This window comes from Vespa velutina, chromosome 10, assembly GCF_912470025.1.
Source record: "Vespa velutina chromosome 10, iVesVel2.1, whole genome shotgun sequence".
NCBI classification, from domain to species: Eukaryota; Metazoa; Arthropoda; class Insecta; order Hymenoptera; family Vespidae; genus Vespa; species Vespa velutina.
The window spans coordinates 853,573-874,270 of record NC_062197.1 but is presented as its reverse complement, the minus strand read 5'-3'; the positions used below and the strand labels follow the sequence as shown (position 1 = coordinate 874,270).

Here is a 20,698-nt window from a genome sequence, read left to right as displayed (position 1 = left end):
GAAAATGTTCGATGATCGATAAGATCGTTGCCCTTTCTCGTTTTCGTCTGTCCGAATGATCTAAAGATCTGTCCGCTCGATCTATATCCATATTTGAAATTTCTCTTAAGTTTTCGAAATAATAAGAAGCACGTGAATAATAAGCGAAGATAATATTTATTAAGGAAGACTGTGCGTATTAAATGGCGTGTAAACGTTTATAGACGATAGAAAATACAAGACCAAAAAATATAAAAGGAAAAAGGAAAAAAAAACAAAAACAAAAAAGAAACAAAAAAAAAATTATTAGATGCAATCGAAGAAGTATTTCGAAGCGAAGACCAAATCAAAATTAACGATACCTAATAGTTAAAAAAGAGCGTCTCTCCGTTCTCCTTTTGTTTTATCTTTTTTTTCTTTTTTCTATATATATATATATATATATTTTTTTTTTTTTTCTTACGTCTAGGATCTTTGAAATTGAAGGAACGAGAAGACAGGAGAGGAGAGGAGAGGAGAGGAGAGGAGAAGAGAAAAGAAGAGAAGAGAAAGACGAAGGAGAACTGTGAGGATTTGTACTGTAAAGAGCGACTCGATCGTTCGTTTAGCTCGCCCGGAGTAGAAGCCCTTCTTTCAGTTTCAAAAATAGCCACAACAAGAAACGAGAGAGAAAGAACGTAATGCATACATACATACATACGTACATAGATAGATACATAGATACATACGTACGTACTTACTTACATGCGTATTTGTATACACTAAATGCACGTATGCAATTTTACCGTGGACAAAAACGAGATATAATAGGATGCTTTTTGCTTTCTCCAGAATAATAATAGAAAACCAAGCATTTTTCTTTTAAGAACAAATTTTCTTTTCTATTATTTAATAATATCAAGAGAAAATTTGAAATGATCAATAAGATCATGTAGAATGTATAAATAGTTTGGAATAAATTTATATAAGGGCAAGATAAGTCTAAAGAAATTAGAAGAGAAATGTTTTTAAAGCGTTCTAATTGTGGCTTTGCCTTCACAATGTTATACTAAATTTATCTCTTAAGTTTGCTTTTTCTTCTTAAGCTTGCCGAAGAAGACAAGACGAAACGAGACGAGACGAGACAGTGACAAGATACGTCTCTTCTTGTACTCTTATTCACGACGTACATATACACACATATATATATATGCATGCGTGATGTGTGTGTGCGTGTGTGTGTGTATGTGTGTATGTATGTATGTATGTATGTATGTATGTATGTATGTATATGTATCTCCTACGATAAATATGTATGCGTTAAAAACTCGCACCTCTTTATTAAGAGACCCAAGAGATTGTCACGATCGAGCCGATGTCGTGCTATTAATGATATCCAATGGAAAAAAAAAAAAAAAAAGAAAAAAAAAGGAAGCAAAAAAGAAAAATAAAATGAAAAAAGAAAATGCGATAGATAGGAAAAGAGAGATCGAAAGTAAGAATCGAGATGACACTGGGACGCTTTTTAATTAAACGATAATAATTCTAACGTAACACATTGATACGTCAAAAAGGATAAACGGTAGACTTTTCAATAGCCATTGCTATCCTTTCATCAAACTTTCTTACTAATGCAACGTATTCCTTATACGTCTTTCCGTCATTGCACGGTCGTTTCATACACACATATGCTACTTTTGTAGAATTATTTTTAGCGATAACAGAGAACAAGAGCGAAAGAGAAAGTGTACGTGCGTGCATATGCATACCTATACGTGTAAAAGTGTGTGTGTGAAAGAGAGAGAGAGAGAGAGAGAGAGAGGGAGGGAGGGAGGGAGGGAGAAGGAATTTTTTGTTTCCTCGTTTAAAATCTCTTTTAACAAAAAGAAAATAATTGATGGCTTTTCCCGAGACAGCTCTAGCAGATCATCATATTTATATGAAAAATGAAAGGAGTATTCTCGTTAATAGTATATCACAGTATGTCGCGTAAAAATTATCATCGTTGGTAAAACGACACGAACGAAGGATAGAAACGATTCATCGATTTATAGGAATATTTTAAATAGAATATGTGAGATATACCGTCATTATGAATTTTTCTTTTATCGACGAAACATATATACGTATTTATGTATGTATGTAAAAAAAAAAAAGAAAAATAGAAAAGTCTCTAATGCATAACAGATGATCAACAGTTTCTAATTTTTTTTTACACAAATGATACATGTAGAGCGAGTAGTGTGTATTGATTTGTGGTAAAAAATAATGAAGATATGACATATAAAGCTCGAGGTAATTGGCTTCCTAGTTAGGATCTATCGAATCTTAGGATTATATGCGTTAACGAATGTAAAAGGCATTGTATACAAAAAAAAAAAAAAAGAAGAAAAAAAGAAAAAAAACAATACAAAACAAAACAAATATTAGTAGGCTGTATATAGCCGGTGTATGGTAGAAAGTTAATTAAGTATCGATCGTCTGCTTAAGAAAAAGCCAGAAATATTGTGTCTAAAAAGAAAAGAACTAGGGAAAAAAAAAAAAAAAAAGGAAAAAGAAATAAATAGAAAGAAAAATTGAATGACCACATCATAACGCGAATATACGCGCGTAGAAGGACCTAAGGGGAATAACTTTCTGGAAAAAGGATCAAATCGTTTTCTAAGAAAAGAATTCCTGAAATTCTCCTCCTCCTTCTTCTTCTTCTTCTTCTTCTTCTTCTTCTTCTTCTTCTTCTTCTTCTTCTTCTTCTTCAATAAAAATCGGTCATTTATATTTGCGTGTAATCACAACGGCGTGGATAACAGGGTATTATCAAAATGACGTACGTCAGCAATCGATTATTAGAAAGTCATTAGTAATTATAATATCATATGTGCGGTACGTATTTGTTACTAAAAACTTTGTAATACCTTCGTTTCCTTGGATGTGACATTTGTTAGAATATTATTTCGGAGACGTTTCTGACAAAAAAGAAAAAAGAAAAAAAAAAAAAAAAGAAAAAAAAACTCTTAAGGGTTCTTTCTTAATCAGGCTATCGAATAATCGTTGAATGTAATAAATTATTAACAATGTCTCAAAGCTTACACCTCGCAGACACGCAGCCTCTGCCACTACTGATTGTATGTAAGGAGATTATACATATACGTGAAATAGACTAAATGATTTTTAATTAATTATTTTTAGAAGGCAAGTGTGTTACTATAAGCCGCCCAAAGGTGAAAGGAAACCACGCTGGATCATTGATTATAGAGAAAAAGTAAAATGTAAATGCTTTAACATTAAACTTTTGGCCGAGTAGAATTTACTAGTTGTTAACTAGCTATCACATATTCCGATTATTCAAGTAACAAAGGGACGATTTGTACACTCGAATCTAACTCGGCCAATAAATCCTAACAGAATATACAGTCCTGTCGTAAAGAAGGCTTTAAAGTAAACCACTTAGCGATTTGTAACTGATTGATATTTAAAGGTAATATGTAAATTGAGATGAATCTAAGAGAGGGAGCTTTGAATAGTGCCTGCTTAAAATCCAATTTACTATATCTGATATTATTAGATATGGTACTCACATTACGACGTAATCGACAGATTTAATAGAGAGCTATCGTAGCGAAGTATGGGAAAAAGTGTCATTTATGGAATACGTTCGTTGTTTTAAAGTCACAGATGACAATGCACAACGAAATACATACATAAATGTAGCCGCTGTTTATATTATATTTATGGGAATTCGAAAAAAGCAACGTATCTCTGATATAGAGAGATCGTATCTAAACTTAAAGATACGTTAGCTTTAACTTACTTGAAAATAAGTTTGTACCTTAAGTCAAACTGTTGTAATGGACATTTTTTAAATTAATACTATGTGAATCAAAGACACATATACAGGTACATACGTACAAGCGCATTCATACGTTGAAGAAAAATTATTTAACTAACCATTTTTGCTTTCTTCCATGGCTTCTACCAACAGAAACCACTCTTCCCCATACTGTACTATGAGTTCGTGTTATTCAATACCCTTAAGTGTACATAAAACGTATGTGGCCGTAATTGTATGTAAATACTGTTACACATTCTATGATTACCATGAAATATGAATACAAGGAAAATTGGTTATTTAGTATAATTATGACTACGAAATTTAACTTACTTTTATCTCAGAATCCTCCACTTGCAAAATGGTATCCAGAATTGCAGCACCTACTACTACCTGTATAAGAAAGCAAAAAATAATGATCCTACAATAACGATAATTCCTGTATTTATACAAAAAAAAAAAAAGAAAAAGAAAAAGAAGTATTTATGAAGTTTACTTTATATAGATATATAAAAGAGATGAGACTAATATGAGTGATACGTAATAATGTAAGTGTATATGTTTAAAACTTACAGGACTTCTGTTAAATGCTGGTAAGTGTTTGGAATGTTGAGATAAAGTAGAAGCTTGAGTTCCTTCATAAAGATATTTTGCTACTTCTGCTGCAACTTTAGCATTATTTTCTATAAGTGCAATATCTGCAATTGTAAATCTTCAATGAAACTCTTCGGGACGCAACCTTATATTATATTTTACAATCTTATAATTATTATTAATCTACATTCTATCATGTATAACTTACTAGTCTTAAGAAACTTGCCACTTGTTATTTCATTAAGTTCTTTCAATAATAATGGTGTAACGTTCTTTCCTTTTATACGCATACGTTTAGCCTTTTCTAAAGCTTTACTTATTTCTATTTCAACTTCGTTAGGATTTAATGCATGCTCTTTGGGAACAGAAACAGCTAATAATATGCCTGTAGAAAGATTCAATTCTCTTTGTATTCTTACAAAATCAGCTGCATCTTTAGAATTTGTCACTCTAAATGGAGCTTTTATTTTATCATATGTTTCAGCACAATAGAAAGCTGGGAAATTATAAGTATGGCCAATATTTACAACGGGTACTCCTTGAGTTTCCTAAGAACACAAGAAAATAATATTTCAATTGATCATATAGGACAGAAATTATTGTTCATAAATATATCAAAAATAACTAACTAGATATTCTAATGTTTTGTCAATATCCAAAATAGACTTAACACCGGAACAAACAACAGCAATGGGTGTACGACTGAGTTCTATTAAGTCTGTACTTATATCAAAGGTAGTTTCTGCTTCTCTGTGTACACCACCTATACCACCTGTAGCCATAACTGGTATGCCTGCTAAATTTGCTATAGACATTGTAGCACTGACTGTAGTTCCTCCATTCAATTTTTGCAATGCAACAGAGGATAAATCTCTGGCTGCACATTTAATAGCAGAATTTGTTTTAGACAATATTTCCAAGTGTTCACTATCAAGACCAACGTGTATCTTTCCATTTATAATTCCTATTGTCGCAGGTACTGCTCCCTAAATAAAAAGTTTCAAAGTTTAAGTAACGAATATCTATTAAATAAATTATTCATATAGAAAGTAATCTATTGAAGTATAGATGTATCACTGAATCTTGAATTGCAAACATAAACATTAATATTCATTGAATTTCACAAAGAATCAATTATATTTTATAGATGTCGCGTGTGATATGGTTAAAAAGAAAATAAAGAAAATGAAGAAACAAAAAAAAAAAAAAAAAAGAGAAAAAAAAGGAAGGAAAATAAATAAGTCTTGTAAAGCGAACGTATCGCTTTTTACACGCACTTGTTTTCTCACAGCATCTTCGACTTTAATTGCGGTATTAAAGTTTTCAGGAAAAGGCATCCCATGGGTTATAATGGTTGATTCCAATGCTATTATCGGTTGGGAATTTTTTTTCCCTGCAATCACGTCGTCCCCATAAATAATATGTTTGCATCGATTCGTAATGGATCGAGAAGAAAGATCGTTGTTTAGAACATCGATTTTTCTCAATTTTTTCCAAAAGTTAATCAGACGCATGACGTTCGAATAGCTTCGAAAACGTTTTTAATCGTTAACACGGTTCAACTTAAAACTCTAATGGACTTAAGAAAGTTTAACAAAACGTCTTTTATCTTAGTATATATTTTAATTTTTATCCAATATGTTTAATATTATCGTTCTATGCGTTTTTATCTAATATGCAAGGACATATGCACAAATGCATTGATCCATAAGAGAGAAATGATAATATTTACATTTAATGTTTCACGAATACATGCACATATGTATTTCTGTATAGTAATGCATTGAAACTATATACAGTATAGAGCGTGTATAAAAAAGAAGCAGAAGAAATCGAAACAAAATCCATGGATAGAATTTATAAACATATGTAAGTAATTATTAATAATATGTATTAAAGATGCCTTTCTCGATCAATTTTCTTGATAAAAGAAACAATAAGACGTCTGTAAAAACGATCCTTGACAAAGTTGATTTTTGTTTACGAGCATAAACAAATTAAAACATTTACTAGTGCATATAGGTACGAATGTCACAATGTTATTTCAGATGAGTAAGCAAAAACAAAGAAGCTCAAAGAAAGAATAATTTCTATATTGTCTTTTTTATTTTTTCACGTTAAATAATATCAAAGGCAAATCTAACAATCGGACATTGTTACCCTTTTCCCTTTTTTTTTCTATCTTATCAATGAAAATTAATATAAAAGTATAAAAAAGCAATATATACATGCTGTCGATGTCGGTAAGTATTACTGCGAGAAGGACAAAATTTAGTTATTTATTTGTATTTTCTCTTTAGGAAAAATAGATCAAATTTAATTTACAAAAGCATGTTATATATATATATATATATATATATATGTATGTTATATATATATAACATACACATATATATATAATCTCTAACCCTAATGGTGCTCTAAGAATAAATTCACTAGTTAAAGTCCATAGAAAAATATGCGTTCGTATACAAAGAATTATCATTATAAGATTATTCAAGAGTGAATTGCTGTTTGTGAAGTAATGTTTGTGATTATTTATTTAAAAAAAAAAATAAAGAAATCTTGCTTACTTTTTTTTCCTTTTTTTTTTCTTTAATTTTCAATTATGTCTTATTAAAAAACAATTATTTTTTTATATATTAATAACTATTCTGCAATGGATATATATTCCAAAAATCATGCTTAGTCATATTCTACATATATGATTATACGTAATCTGAACTCTTCGTTTTTAAGAAGTGACGTTCTTTAGTTCGTGGACGACTCACAGACAAGCAAGATACAATGATAACTCAACAAAAACTTTATTTGTGTGCTTACAATGCAATACAAGTGTTAGGGTAAGTATAGATTTTTATATATTATTTTCTGTTAAACTTTCTTTTTGTAACTTTACTTCTGTTAAAAAAAAAATTAAAATCTATGAAAGATGTTGATTGATAATTGATTTTTATCAAATGATATCTTGTATCAATACAATTTCCAATTCATTATTATTATTATTATTATTATTATTATTATTATTATTATATTAAATAATGTATTAATGTTTATTATCTTATAAAATGTCATTACAAGTATATTGAAACAAAAATTAATTCTATTCATTTCACAGTTGGTCTTGGATATTATATACATTGATATCTCATTATGGAGATAGTTCATCAAATATTAATCTTTGGGATAAAATTTGGGTTCCTTTATTTATTTTTCAAAGTTCCGCTTATCTTGAGGTAATTGTATAAGAAAGAAAAAGAAGAGAACATTTTTGAAGTATTACTTATTATACTTGTAAAAAAAAAAAAATATTTGATTGTTTTGTAGAAACATTTAATCTTGTTTTTTAGGTAATACATGCAATAACGGGATTAATTCGATCCAATCCGATGATAATACTGATACAAATTTCTAGTCGTGTATTTATTTGTGTTATATTATTGTCATTACCAACGGATTCCATTGGATCATCGATTATTTTACCATACACTTTCATATCCTGGTGTATTGCAGAGATCACTAGATATTCTTATTACTTTATGAATCTTATTGGATATATACCATATTTTCTAATGTGGTTGAGGTAATAAATATTTTATTTATTTTTGTCTCATAGAATTATCTTTAACAATTATGTAAAATAATTTGTATTTGCTTAGATACTCTTTATTTATGGTACTTTATCCAATTGGTATAAGTGGAGAAATTTTGTGTATATATAAAGTAATTGTTCATTCCATGTCTAATCCAAAACTATGGAGTTATATATTGCCTAATCAATGGAACTTTACATTCAGTTTTTTGTACATGTTAATAATGGTCCTAATAATATATATTCCAGGTAAGCATCAACATTATATTTAAATTATTTTACCTTTTTCTTTTCTCTCATTAATTCATGTTTCTTATTATAGGTTCACCCATGTTATATAAACACATGTTTTTACAAAGGCAGAAAATGTTAAATACAAAAAGTAAAGCAGAAAAAGTAAAATAGATAATTTTTGTTATTTTTTTTCATAATACTTAATATGTCATATTACTTTGTACTATATTATATTTCTCCAAGACATTGTAATTAAAATATAAAATTTTACAAAGAAAAATATCCTTTTAATAGAATAGATTTAATTTAATTTGAAGGATAGGTTTAATAAAATAATGCTTTTAATAAACAAAATTTATTTCTTATGCATGATCACCTGTAGGTACTGATTTTATGATATCAGAATTTCCAGGATCTGTAATTGAAAGAGTACAAACACGGAAATACTTTCCACATGCTGTCCCCAACTCAATGTTATTTCCAGTATAGTGATGTACACCTGTTTTTGCCAGCATAGCGTAGTACTCGATCTCAGATTTCCTAATAACAGAAACAATTATTATTTTACAGAATTTATTTAATTGTAATTGTCCACTGTACTTACAAACAGGGACTAGAGACTACTCCGTAGTTCTCCTTCATTATTTTTTATATAATTGAACAACAAGAGTTACAAATTTCAATGTTTTACTAATAAAATAATAAAATTTCATGAGTGGCTCGTTCAATGAGTATAGAGAAATAAGTATCAATTTGTAACTCCTGTTGATCTTTTTTTTCTTTCTTTTTTCTTTTTAAAGGAGCACTACATCTCAGTCTCACCTTAAAGGAGGAGTATTGTTTGCAATTATGACGAGCTTAGCTTTGCCTTGCCGAAGAGATTTCAGTGTCTGCTTGTATCCCAATACATACTTGCCCGATTTCATAACAAGGGCAAGCGTATTGTTTATGCTATCTTTGTCCTTTTTCTGTTTAAATAAGTAATACAATTAACATTAAAAGTTATTATTTCTTTAATTTATTTTTTTCTTTCATTATATATAGCCAAATATAGGTTAAAAATATGTCAACGTAACCTCATTAGGCACGGCCACAGAGAAAGAGTTCCTCACTTTAACGTGTATATAATATTCAAAAAATCTTTATAAATATTATAAGAATATATTTAAAAATGTTTATGAAAAAGTATTAAATAAAATAAATTCATTAATAAATTATATGATCAAAATTGATAATAATAAAATAAGAAGGTGAACACGTGGTTATTAAGAATATATACCTGTTTTCTTTGAGCAACCATTTTTGCGATTTATATGTACTCGAAGCTAAAAAAAAAAAAAAATATTTAATATTGTTAATTATTGTTAATCAGACAAAGAAGAACTTAAAAAGAAATTATCGGAAAATTTTTACAAGCACCATACCTTCGAAAGCACCAAACGTGAAAAGAATGAGATACAAGTTAAGAACCGAATAATGTTTCAGTCAGTGCCATCTATCTGTGCGTGTGCAATCTTCGAAAGTAGTTACTTCCGTTTAGGAGCGGATATACGATTTTTTATCTTATTAATAATAATATATTAAGAGATTATAATTATCAATTGTTTATACTAATATTGTTTAATGTATTATTTTATTTTCAGGTAAAATAGATCGAACGATATCGCAATGATTAGTTATAAGCTCTTTATTTATATTTAAAATATACATTATATTCAATTCTATTTATATTGCATATATAGTTTAATCAGAGAAATATTGAATAAAAAAACTTTGAAAAATGTATTTAGATGGAATGTAGAATCACTATAAATGCCAGGCAATCTAATATTGAATCCTTAGAAAATTAATGAATTATATATTTTTTTTTGGATATAAAGCATAATAGATTTACAATATTTCTTATAAATAAATAAGTTCTATATATATATATATATATACTTAATGGCTTTTATGTTAAAATTTCTTTAATGCATTTCTTTAAGGTAGATATTGCAAAATTGATATCACTTTCAGTCAATAATACAGAAACACAAAGACGTAAGCTAGGTCTTTGCAGTTTGTTTTCTGTTTCTAGATATGTAGGACTTATTATAGCTAAATTATTTTCAATGCACCTTTCAGAAATAGAAGTAAGGATTTTTATTTCTTCAGCATAATCTTTCTTTTCCTTCAAATATAAATGTTTTAAAGGAGATTCAGCAAAGCTTGGAGTTTCAATATATGGCATTTCTTTAAGAGCATTATCTATGGTTATACACTTATCTTTCAAAGATTTAAATATATGTGGATTATTTTCCATTATATTTATAGCAGTTATAGCTGCTGTTGTTAAAAGTGGTGGTAAAGATGCTGAAAAACAATAACCGAGGGCACCCAAACGTTGATGTTCAACGATAAAAGTAGTACCAACACAAAATCCACCAATAGATCCTATGGCTGTTTCTAAGGATCCTGTAAATCCAATGATAGAAAATATTTAATGTATAGAATGTATGAAAGTAATCATATAAAATAATGAACAAATTATGCTTACCCATAATCAAATCAATTTCATGCCTAGGAACATCAAAATGTTCTGTGACCCCTTTTCCATGAGCACCAAGAGTACCAATTGATATCGATTCATCAATGAATATTCTTAATTTGTATTTTTTACATAATCCAATTAATTCAGGTAGAGGGCAAATTTGTCCTGTATACAAATAAATACCTTCTATGATTAAGAAGCGTTTGATTTTAGCAGCTTTAGGATTTTTCTTATCCTTTTTCTCCTGTTCTAACAACAAATCATGTAGATTTTGTACATCATTATGCCTAAAATATTTAACTGTCGACCTAGATGCATCCAATCCTTTCTGTATGGCAAAATTTATTTTTTCATCAGCAAACACCAAATCATTTTTTTTACAATATCCAGGTATGGCAGTGGCAATGGTACTGAATCCATACGAATATACGATGGCTTCTTCTGTATCCGTAAATTTGGCCAATCTTTCTTCCAATTCAAGATGAACATCAACAGTCCCATAAAAACCACGTGGTCCACAAGAACCTACTCCGTACTTTTTAATAGTTTCAATCGCAATTTCATTTATTTCCTCATTTTCCGTTAGGCCCAAGTAATTGTGAGTTCCTAAATTAAGGCAATCTTTGTCATTGACTAATATTCTTTTGCCAACTCTGGTAGACACTTTTAAAGGATGTAAAGAGGGATGATTAGGATCTACTTCAGGCGTCAATGGTTCAGGTTTCCATTCCAATAACTTTTTCTCCAATTCATCCTCCGTTAGAGTCACATTATCTCTACGATAAACTTTTTTGACAATAAACCATAAGAACAACAGTACTGCGAATACTTCTAACAAAGTATAATATTGCGGTATAGTACTGAGAATCTCCATTGATTCTAGAAATAAGAATTTGGAACTCATTTTTGTAGATAATTTAATTGTAACTTTTATCGTATCATTTATTGTGTTTTCCAATTTGACGATTGCCTATTAAACGTATATATTATAAAACAAAATGCAGCACTGCTTTTTCTTTTTTTTTCAATAATTTTAAATAAATTAAAAAATTAGATCGTATCGTAGAAGATCGTCCGTAGTAATTACCAAATTCTTTAATAAAAATTTTAATGATAGATGGCAGTTAGATATGTTATAGAAAATATATCTAAATAACCAAACAAACTTAAAGACAGAAGAACATATAACTATTCTTTATAAGCTTATTTTTTTCATTCCAATAACTCGAAACGATTACGAAGAACTAATTACTTATCGGATTAATAAATGATTAACTATATATATACATATATATATATATATATACATATATATATATATATATATAAAAAACAAATTACACATCTGTCATAGAAATGATCTTTGATTTCATAGCCAATCATTGATGTCGTATTATCGTCGACCAATCCCAGTGCGTATACTGTTTAAATCTTTACATTGAAAGAGAAAGAAAAAAAAAAAAAGAGAGAAAAGAGGGATTTTTTTAACAGTTTCTTTTTTGTTTTTTTTCTTTTCTTTTTGTAACAAAGCTTTTCTCTAACCTTCGCATTATGCGAATAAAAAAAAGAAAAAGAGAGAGAGAGAGAGAAAAAAAAAAAGAGGAACGATATTTTCAAGCGATGCTTACGTTCGATGTGAACAATATAAATAATCGATATAATTTTGACGTTCGACTTATCGTTCTTCGGAATTAGAAATAGAAATCGTGAAGATTCGAAGATTAAACGTGTTCATTCGGACGGTGAACTTTCTTGTTAGGAATAGATAGGAAAGGTTGAACGAAACAAAAAGAAAAAAGAATTAGGAGAAGTAGAAACAGAAGAAGAAGAAGAAGAAGAAGAAGAAGAAGAAGAAGGAGGAGGAGGAAAAAAAGAGAGAAAAAAACAAAATAGAAAAGGAAGAAGATCGAAGGGAGAAAGGTTGAGTGGAGGGGCGGAGGGAGGGGAGAGGGAGAGAGAGAGAGAGAGAGAGATCTCTTCATCGGAGAAAGTGCATTCTATATTTCTAGCGTTGTGATTGGTGGTATCGTCGGACATAGTAAAATTCCGATCTTCTCTACGTACATATATCGAGGACGCGTTCGCTGAGTTAGAGAATAAAGGCGCATGTGCGTAACGCTGACATTTCCAAAGGCCGGCTCGGCGCAGTGCAACGAGAGAAAGATAGATAGATATATATATATATATATATATAGAGAGAGAGAGAGAGAGAGCCAGTACTTCCGGTATCCGGCAAACGCCCCGAGAGTCTCTACCTAGAGTGTCCAGCCATCTGGACGCTTTTTTTTTCTTATACCGGTAAAGGTCGTGTACGCGTCATTGTCAAAGAGTATTATCGTCGCTTCGATCGCGTGGTGGACGCTGCCTATTTCGTGGCTAGTAATATACACGTTGTACGAGAGAAACAGACAGAGAGAGAGAGAGAGAGAGAGAGAAAACGTACGTACATATTTTCAATATAATATAATACGAACGCTTTTTCTTTTTTTTTCTTTTTTTTTTTTTTTTTTACGATTAAAAGAGAGACGATAATAAACGCGATGCACGCACGCACACATTAACGCATACGTACGCGCACGCGCGCGCGTCCATATAACCGCCGCTACGTTATACACGTATACGTATCTATGTATGTATGTTACTACGTATGTGTCTGTTTACACGAATCTCTTTTATTCATCCTTACTTCCTTATTCGTGCTACGTCATATTTTTTTTTCTCTTAGTGATGCGTATAGAAAAAATAAAAGAAGGAAGAAAGAATACGCGCGAACTCGAACGAACAAGCTCCCCCTTCAGTTGGCTTCATCGAAATCCAGTAGAAAGGGGTTAGAAAACGCTTGTGTTTATTCGTCGCGTCCCTCTCACCCCTCTCCTCGACCTGATCAGCCCCTTCTCCTTCTCCCACTCCTTTCCTTATCTCCTTTACCGTATATGTATATAATATATACGTATATGTGTACATTAACATACGTACGTACATACGTATATACATACATGCATACATATATCACGTTCGCGCGTGAGTCATCTATCGCACCTGTCATTCCGACAGCTGTTATCATTTTATTTGCCGATTTACTAAGAACACGCGTGATTACGGTGATTCGATCAGTATGTTAATTAGAAAATAGAGAACTCATCATTCTCGAAACTCTCTTGGCAATCTTTTTCATTAATTCGTTTAGAATTAAACCTAAAAGAAAATATATATAATTAATCGAAATAGTTTTCTAATCGTTTACTAATTGTCTAGTTCTAGTTGGAAACATTTGTAAAATAAACGTTTCGTCGTTTAAACCGATAAATTCCACGGTTTCTCGTCGACCAACCAACCAACCGACCGACCATCTCCGTCCATCGTTAAATCTCTTTTTGGTAAGTTCGTTCGTTCGTTCGTTCGTTCGTTCGTTCTTCTTTAAACCGATCGCCATATTTGTGACTAACTTCATGGCACGACAAAACCAAAAACGATTTGTTTTTCTCTCTATAAATTATATTTCAATTAATAGATTATTTGTTCCATAGTTAATAGATATTTAATTAAGTGCGTAATTTTTCTTATGCGTCTTTTACGAAGATAAATTAGACGAAATTATAGTATAATGTTCGAAGACCGCGCAATTTTTTGTTTCTTGTCGTTGTTTATTTCTGCTTTTTTTTTTTTTTTCTCTTTTATCCATGAGAAATAGAAAAGGTAGAAATGTAACGTAGAAATGACATCATCAATAATGACAAGTAAATGATTTTCCAAAGAAATGTCTAATAGTATCATTATATATCGTTAATTACGATGCACCGATGGACGATGCAATGACGTATGTGTGCGTGCCTGCGTCTAATCATTATGCGCGCGAAAAAATATCTCTTTCAAATTAACGTACGAAACGATCACAATCGTTATTACGAGAGTATATTTGTATTATTAAGAAATTACGATATCTAGCGAAATGCATGCAATTATTTTCATTTATTCGTTTATTTATTTATTTTATTTAATTCATTTATTTATTTATTTGATCTAATGATTTTTAGAGTACGCTTTTTTGGTTGCTTAGTGTGCTGCTTAATATCGTTTCGATTCCTTTTTATTTTTTTTTTTTTTTTTTTTTTTTTTTTTTTTTTTTAATTCGTCGAAGCTTTATCGTTGTCATTAATTTTTCATTGCTTATATACATACACGCACACACACACACATATATATATGTATATATATATATATATATATATGTATATATAGCTTTGTAAATTTTAAGTAAAAAAGAGACAAGTAACCCGTTAACTACATGATGTACTTTTAAAAGCATTTTGCTGTTATCATTAAGAAATGAAAAAATTTGTAGGTTATGTTATGTAATTTAAAAAGCCAAAGATACATATACCCGTGTAGATACGTGTATCTCGCAAAAATTTGTTCTCAGCTATGTAGAAATAATGAATTACGTTTGGAACTATTTCAGAAACATCATTTATATGTTTATGCTCATTCGCTAAATAAATTATTCACAATTGCATTAATTCATCCAATTATACATTTCGCACATTAGTGCTTTGAACTTATTTGCGAGGATTGTATTATTCCATCGTAAACTTCTATTCCATTAGTTTTATGAGAATTTTTAAGGAAGATCGCAAATGCCGTTAGAGTTCACTGTTATCTACACGGTGTCTCGCGAGAACAAGATCATCGTCATATTACATCATTGCTTTTCGTTCGCTTTTCTAATACATAAGAAGATATTTTAGTTTGAATTAGTTATTACGATTATATCATCAATCGTTAATGATTTAATTTTATTACTTTGTTTTTTTTTTTAAACTTCAATTTTGTGTCAGATTGGAGTTAAGAATTATTAACTTTTAATAATTTATATTTCGATAAATGATACTAGTATTTTTTTTATTGAAAATGTTTAGCTTATTTCATATCGATATAAATAATAGACATTGTCGTCTTTTGTATTGAAAAAAAGAATTGAATTGTTTATATCCGAATGAATAACACTATTTAAGTATTTTTTTTTTCTTTTTTTTTATTGACAATTTTTAATATTTCATATTTGAATAAAAATAAATTTTATGTATCAACGAATAATACAATAGATTCATTTTATTTACTGAAACAGTTCTTATTATTTAATAACTAAATAAACAACACTAGTATTTTTTGTATCGAAAATTCCGACTGTTACCTATTGGCCAATCTAATATATTCGATCAGTTCATTCATTTAATCGAAAAAAAAAAAAAAACAAAAAAAAATGGAATAAAAAAGGAAACAAAAATATGATCGATTTTATCGAAATCTAATCGTCGGAATATATGGCTCCTATCTTATCGTAAGACACTCTTATTCGTTTTAACGTGAATACGGCCCTGAGATTCAGAGGTGAGATTAGAATTCAATCGTGAAAACTTGACGAAGTCAGTCGCTTAACATCCTTCATTAGTCACGCGTGGATGTTCTTCTCGTAATATATTATTATTATTCAAATTCTCTTTTTCTTTTATTATTATTATTATCATTATTATTATTATTATTATTATTATTATTATTGTTGTTATTATTATTGTTATTATTTTTTTTTTTTTTTTTTTTTTTTTTTTTTTTTTCTTTTCGTAATATCAACAATTTGATCTAGTCTTGCTGTGATTAGCGTTATCGATTGGACGAAAATTTTTGTGAAATGCCGCACGTAAACGAACTGATGCAGAGGAAGGAATCTCGGATGGTTCCGGAAACGTACAAGAGCATATTGAATATGTGGCAGAATCGTGAGTGCCGGATTTCCGGATCCTCTTATTGCAATTTCATTGAAACCGATCGCATAAGCATTTCATTAAAGGCCCATATCATGAAAATGCATGTTATTATCTGACGAGAGAGAAGAAAGGGAAGGAAAAGAAAATAAAAGAAAAGGAAAAAGAAGAAAAAAATAAAACAAATATTATAATTTTAGCGGAACAAATGAACTACTAATTATCCATCCGAATTATTCAATAGTAATTAGTATTAAAAAAAAAAAAAAAAAAAAAAAAAAAACAAAAAATATTCGTTTATAATTTCTATCCTCTTATTTATATATTCCATTAAAATTCTACTTTTTTCTTTCTTCTTTTTTTTTTTTTTTTTTTTTTTCTTATCGTTTGTTACGCTTCTTTATTTTTTTATTTTTTTTTTTTTATTTTATGCTAAAATAGTCTAACTGTAAAATAGCTGATGTGAGTTGAAAAGTAGCGGGATCGCGGATGTATGTCACGTCGATTCGGATAAACGGTGATCTGTTAACAAACGACTATTTCAAATGATTACATGATTCATACATGTCCTGTGGAATAATATGATAATTGATGAAACAAATGATCGTATATGTCTAAGCTCTTGATTATTCTCCGAGCTTTGGTGGAACATTTGAAAATTTTTAAATTATTTATACTAATTTTCTAATGTTATAGATACATGTGTATATATTCATGAATATATTATTCATAGCATACATATATGTGTATACACACAGAGACACACACACACACACACACACACATGAACGTTTGTTTGCTTGTTTTAAATTCTTATGCGATTAGTGGATCGCATTATCGAAGAACGTGACATTATTACTAACAATAATGGATGTTAATAGGAGTTAACGAAGTGTGTACCGAATACAACATTATGTTTCATTATTCCGACAAATTTGAATGGAAATTTGAATTTGGAAGAATTAAATCCATTTGTTAATTATCATTATAATTAGATTGCCTATGATAAAGGACGTTATACGCGTTAACGTTTTAACATTTTATATCGTATAATCATCGTTTATTATTAAATTATAACCCGATTCATACGGATATCATTATTGATTCGGCTTACAATCGTAACTTTGTCTCGTCGATTATATTGTCTCGTTGATAAAACGTAGTTATTTTCAACCTTTGTAACGCTTTAGTAAATTGATTCACCTACTTTTCGATAATATTTACCAGAGAGTTTGTACTTTTGATAAGATTTTTATTCTGCGCTGTAGACGTGTTTCATTGTTACGTTTCATTCACAATGTATTTCCTACGCAAAAGGAAGTTTCATTGGTAAGATAGATCTTCATTCTTTCTCTCTCTCTCTCTCTTTTTTTTCTCTTTCTATTTCTTTTCTCCGAGGAATAAAAACACAGTATATTTATTCTCATTTCTTATTTCTCTCAGATAGTGCTATTAGAATTTATATCCTTACTCTCTCATATCATTAAAATTGTGTTCTTTACCGGTTTGCTTCCTATTTTACATCGGTTAAAAATACATCGTCCTCTCTTATAAGGAGAACGGAATCTCCAAGTCAAACGAATTCAAATTACTTAAGCGACATCTCCTTAATTGGATTTCATTTCGTACATATAAGGTAACTTTTATTGCGTCTAGAAAATTAAGTTTCTTTTTTTTTTTGTTTTTTTTTTTTTTTTGTTATTTTTAAAACTTCCTCTTTGTCTCTCCTCTCTCTCTCTCTCTCCCTTTCTCTCTCTCTCTCTCTCTCTCTCTCTCTATATATATATATATATATATATATATATATATATATATATATATATGTAATGGATTGACAATATATCGAGACGATTTATCCTTTTTTTGTGTGACGAGAAGAGAAATATTTGTATACGTGATTACATTTTTCGATCGATTTAATTTTAATTACAATCAAAGGAAAATTCATGTTATTTCTCCAATTTTTTTTTTTTTTTTTTTTTTAGAAAGGTAATTTCATTTTTTTCTTTTCTGAATAATAACATTTTTTTTTTTTTCTTTTTAGATTTTCCTCATTATCAATGTAAGACGCATTTTTTTTTTAATGCATACTAATCGAAATAAAAGTAGCAATCTTGAATAAATGTGAAATGCGTTTAAGGTTGATATCTTTGCGGTTTTTTCAACGCGTTTTGTATTTCAACGAAGACGTCGCGTTACTATTTTATTTGAAATTTAATTGCTATATATATATGTATATATATACATATATATATACATATATATGTATATATATACATATATATATACGGTAAAATTTAACAAGAACCTACTATTTTAAAGCTGTATGTAAAATGCATTTTTAACGATCGAATACAATAACTTCTTTCGAGTATCCTTTTGGTTCCGAATTTATCACAGCATCCCTTAGAATAATAGGAGGAAAAAGAATAAGAGGATGAGGAGAAGGAATAGGAGGAGAAGATAGAGGCAGAGGCCTATCGATGATGTAATCCAATGCGGTATTGGTAATCCGTATTTTTGTTATTGTATTTTTCTGAAATGATATACGTGCCTATATATACCTACATATATATATATATATATATATATATATATATATATATATATATAAAAAATAAAGAAATAAAAAATAAAAAAAAAAGAAAGAAAGAAAGAAAAAGACAAATGAAGACAATCGAGAGGTAAAATTGTTGAAACGAATTTGAATTTTCCGGAAAGATCCGTCAGATGTTGTAGAGAAATTGCATTTCCGAGTTTTCCCACAGATCGTAATATATTGTATGTATGTGCGGGTGGCTGTGTGCCACGTGGTCCATGTGCACTATCAAAGCTTTAACGATTTCGGGTCTCGACCACCCCGTGGCAGCACCGCAGCTTCACCGGTCGAAACTCAGAATAGGAGGCCACAGTATTGCGCCGGCCGTATCTCTCATAGTGTCGGCTATTTTTCGTTGGTCCGGGAGCTACGCCCCCGAGGGTCGTTCGATCTAATCAAATTTCTCTCCTATCGCAAACTTTCCAAACTTTCTTTTTTTCCCACCCCACCCCCCCAAGCCATTTTCCCGCGACTTAAGATCTTAATAGAAAATAGTCGATGTGTAGTGTGTTGCGTGTACCCTGTGTGTTGTTATTTTTCTTTCTTCTCAGAAAAGGGAAGTGCGAGAAAAATTAAACGGAAGAAAGGCGTAGCACCATCAACGAGGGTGATCTTCTTCTTAATAATCATTGAACCAGTGTATTCACGATTGTGAATAATCAAATTTCCAAAATTTCTCAAGCTGAAAGAAGGAGTTTGCATTTGCGGTTTTAAAACTTCCTACAATATTCCATCGAGCGATCCTTCGTGGGTGGTGAACTCATTAGCCACATAACATTTGGTAAGCCGTAACGATCTGAAATTTCTCAATTTCGACCGAGTTTTGCATCGGTACTTTCAGCGTGTCTAATTCTCACAATGAAAACAGTTGAAACCGTCTAATTGTTAACGATCAAGTAGAATGCAGCTAATTAACGCCGAAACGCACAGCATTAACGCTAATTGTCTCGATCGTAGGTATATCATCGGATATATGTAACACCGAAGTGTTAAATTAAAATTGTTCTGATTTAAATATCTGATTTAAATACTGATAAGAATTTCCAATTCGAGGCCATCTTTCGAAACTAATATGACGGTATATTTTTTGTTTTTCCCTTCTTTTCTTTTTTTTTTTTTCTTTTTTTTTTTTCTTTTTCAAACTCGCAAAGAGCCATAATTATTAATATAACGTAAAATATCACGTTATATGAAAGCAGATATTTACGAGAGACATTGTAAAAATTCAGTTTTTAAATTCTAGGTAGATGCATAGGTAGGTTCCATGTTACGATCGATATTATCGTCAGTTTTTCTCATGATAGAGAAGGTAAGAGATAGACGATATCACATTGCTCGTGAAATTGCTGAAAATCCTTTTTGCGCGAGTTTCAGGATCGAGCCTTATAAGGTCCTTCTCTGATGTACGTAGCACGTCGGTGAGTGGCCTTTTCAACATCGTTTCTACGTTCTTTCTCTTTTCAAGAGGTAATGCCACGCGAGAGAAAACAGGCTACAACATCAAAGAGAATAATATCCTGTTATATTTCTTTCTTTCTTTCTTTTTTTTTCTCTCTTTTTTTTTTTATACTATCATTATTCTTTCCTTTTTATTTTGCCGTTTCTC

General features: G+C 30.0%; 6 protein-coding genes across 15 annotated transcripts in view; 3 read left to right on the top strand and 3 right to left on the bottom strand.

Annotated features, from left to right (window-relative positions):
• LOC124952527 overlaps positions 1-4,661 on the top strand; it is a 30,245-nt gene extending 25,584 nt beyond the window's left edge. Inside the window, exon 5 of one of the 4 annotated variants that reach the window (XR_007101934.1) lies at positions 449-587. Coding sequence is in view for 1 of the 4 variants with exons in the window: in XM_047502542.1 (XP_047358498.1) it covers positions 449-660 (212 nt within the window). In the remaining 3 variants the exon portion in view is untranslated. Of the gene's footprint in view, positions 1-448 lie in introns of all 4 variants that reach the window. The other 3 variants (XR_007101933.1, XR_007101936.1, XM_047502542.1) reach the window with 3 other exon arrangements.
• Positions 1-7,331, bottom strand: part of LOC124952526 (pseudouridine-metabolizing bifunctional protein C1861.05) — a 37,386-nt gene extending 30,055 nt beyond the window's left edge. The window contains exons 1-6 of one of the 2 annotated variants that reach the window (XM_047502540.1): positions 6,952-7,331; positions 5,656-5,771; positions 5,008-5,364; positions 4,587-4,926; positions 4,358-4,482; positions 4,118-4,177 (exon numbers count right to left, since the gene is read on the bottom strand). In XM_047502540.1, coding sequence (XP_047358496.1) covers positions 4,118-4,177; positions 4,358-4,482; positions 4,587-4,926; positions 5,008-5,364; positions 5,656-5,715 — 942 coding nt within the window. In that variant the 5' untranslated portion in view covers positions 5,716-5,771; positions 6,952-7,331. Of the gene's footprint in view, positions 1-4,117; positions 4,178-4,357; positions 4,483-4,586; positions 4,927-5,007; positions 5,365-5,655; positions 6,415-6,951 lie in introns of those variants that run through there. The other variant, XM_047502539.1, reaches the window with a different exon arrangement.
• Positions 4,804-8,484, top strand: LOC124952531 (very-long-chain (3R)-3-hydroxyacyl-CoA dehydratase hpo-8). Of its 3 annotated transcripts, none has more exons than XM_047502548.1 (6): positions 4,804-6,247; positions 7,118-7,221; positions 7,497-7,614; positions 7,729-7,961; positions 8,038-8,219; positions 8,293-8,484. In XM_047502548.1, exons 2-6 carry the CDS (start codon positions 7,166-7,168, stop codon positions 8,373-8,375), a joined length of 672 nt encoding a protein of 223 aa, XP_047358504.1. In that variant the 5' UTR covers positions 4,804-6,247; positions 7,118-7,165; the 3' UTR covers positions 8,376-8,484. The 3 variants fall into 3 exon arrangements, with proteins under 3 accessions (XP_047358504.1, XP_047358505.1, XP_047358506.1); XM_047502549.1 differs by lacking the exon at positions 4,804-6,247 and adding an exon at positions 6,352-6,621; XM_047502550.1 differs by lacking the exon at positions 4,804-6,247 and adding an exon at positions 6,776-6,899.
• A 59-nt stretch (positions 8,485-8,543) lies between these two features.
• LOC124952533 (60S ribosomal protein L30) lies at positions 8,544-9,727 on the bottom strand. The gene is made up of 4 exons (XM_047502554.1): positions 9,629-9,727; positions 9,484-9,529; positions 9,027-9,172; positions 8,544-8,744 (listed from the first exon to the last, which is right to left on the bottom strand). The coding sequence occupies exons 2-4, from the start codon at positions 9,502-9,504 to the stop codon at positions 8,567-8,569; spliced, it is 345 nt and encodes a 114-aa protein (XP_047358510.1). The 5' UTR covers positions 9,505-9,529; positions 9,629-9,727; the 3' UTR covers positions 8,544-8,566.
• A 164-nt stretch (positions 9,728-9,891) lies between these two features.
• LOC124952529 (serine palmitoyltransferase 1) lies at positions 9,892-11,999 on the bottom strand. Its single transcript, XM_047502546.1, has 3 exons — positions 11,822-11,999; positions 10,741-11,704; positions 9,892-10,658 (listed from the first exon to the last, which is right to left on the bottom strand). Exons 2-3 carry the CDS (start codon positions 11,636-11,638, stop codon positions 10,156-10,158), a joined length of 1,401 nt encoding a protein of 466 aa, XP_047358502.1. The 5' UTR covers positions 11,639-11,704; positions 11,822-11,999; the 3' UTR covers positions 9,892-10,155.
• Positions 12,000-12,679: 680 nt separating this feature from the next.
• The window catches only part of LOC124952645 (adenylyl cyclase-associated protein 1), a 26,832-nt gene continuing 18,813 nt past the window's right edge, over positions 12,680-20,698 (top strand). The window contains exons 1-2 of one of the 4 annotated variants that reach the window (XM_047502814.1): positions 12,680-13,173; positions 13,990-14,111. Coding sequence is in view for 1 of the 4 variants with exons in the window: in XM_047502812.1 (XP_047358768.1) it covers positions 16,442-16,508 (67 nt within the window). In the remaining 3 variants the exon portion in view is untranslated. Of the gene's footprint in view, positions 13,174-13,989; positions 14,112-16,439; positions 16,509-19,550; positions 19,874-20,698 lie in introns of those variants that run through there. The other 3 variants (XM_047502816.1, XM_047502812.1, XM_047502815.1) reach the window with 3 other exon arrangements.

Bases quoted from the DNA above. Each gene is read 5' to 3' on its own strand.
- LOC124952531 (XM_047502548.1), top strand. From the start codon at position 7,166: ATGATAACTCAACAAAAACTTTATTTGTGTGCTTACAATGCAATACAA. The intron at 7,962-8,037 runs GTAATAAATATT...GTATTTGCTTAG, and splicing joins TATTTTCTAATGTGGTTGAG to ATACTCTTTATTTATGGTAC. The intron at 8,220-8,292 runs GTAAGCATCAAC...TTCTTATTATAG, and splicing joins CCTAATAATATATATTCCAG to GTTCACCCATGTTATATAAA.
- LOC124952533 (XM_047502554.1), bottom strand. From the start codon at position 9,504: ATGGTTGCTCAAAGAAAACAG. The intron at 9,173-9,483 runs GTATATATTCTT...TTATTTAAACAG, and splicing joins TGGTTGCTCAAAGAAAACAG to AAAAAGGACAAAGATAGCAT. The intron at 8,745-9,026 runs GTGAGACTGAGA...TTCTGTTATTAG, and splicing joins AACAATACTCCTCCTTTAAG to GAAATCTGAGATCGAGTACT.
- LOC124952529 (XM_047502546.1), bottom strand. From the start codon at position 11,638: ATGAGTTCCAAATTCTTATTTCTAGAATCAATGGAGATTCTCAGTACT. The intron at 10,659-10,740 runs GTAAGCATAATT...TTGGATTTACAG, and splicing joins TGAAATTGATTTGATTATGG to GATCCTTAGAAACAGCCATA.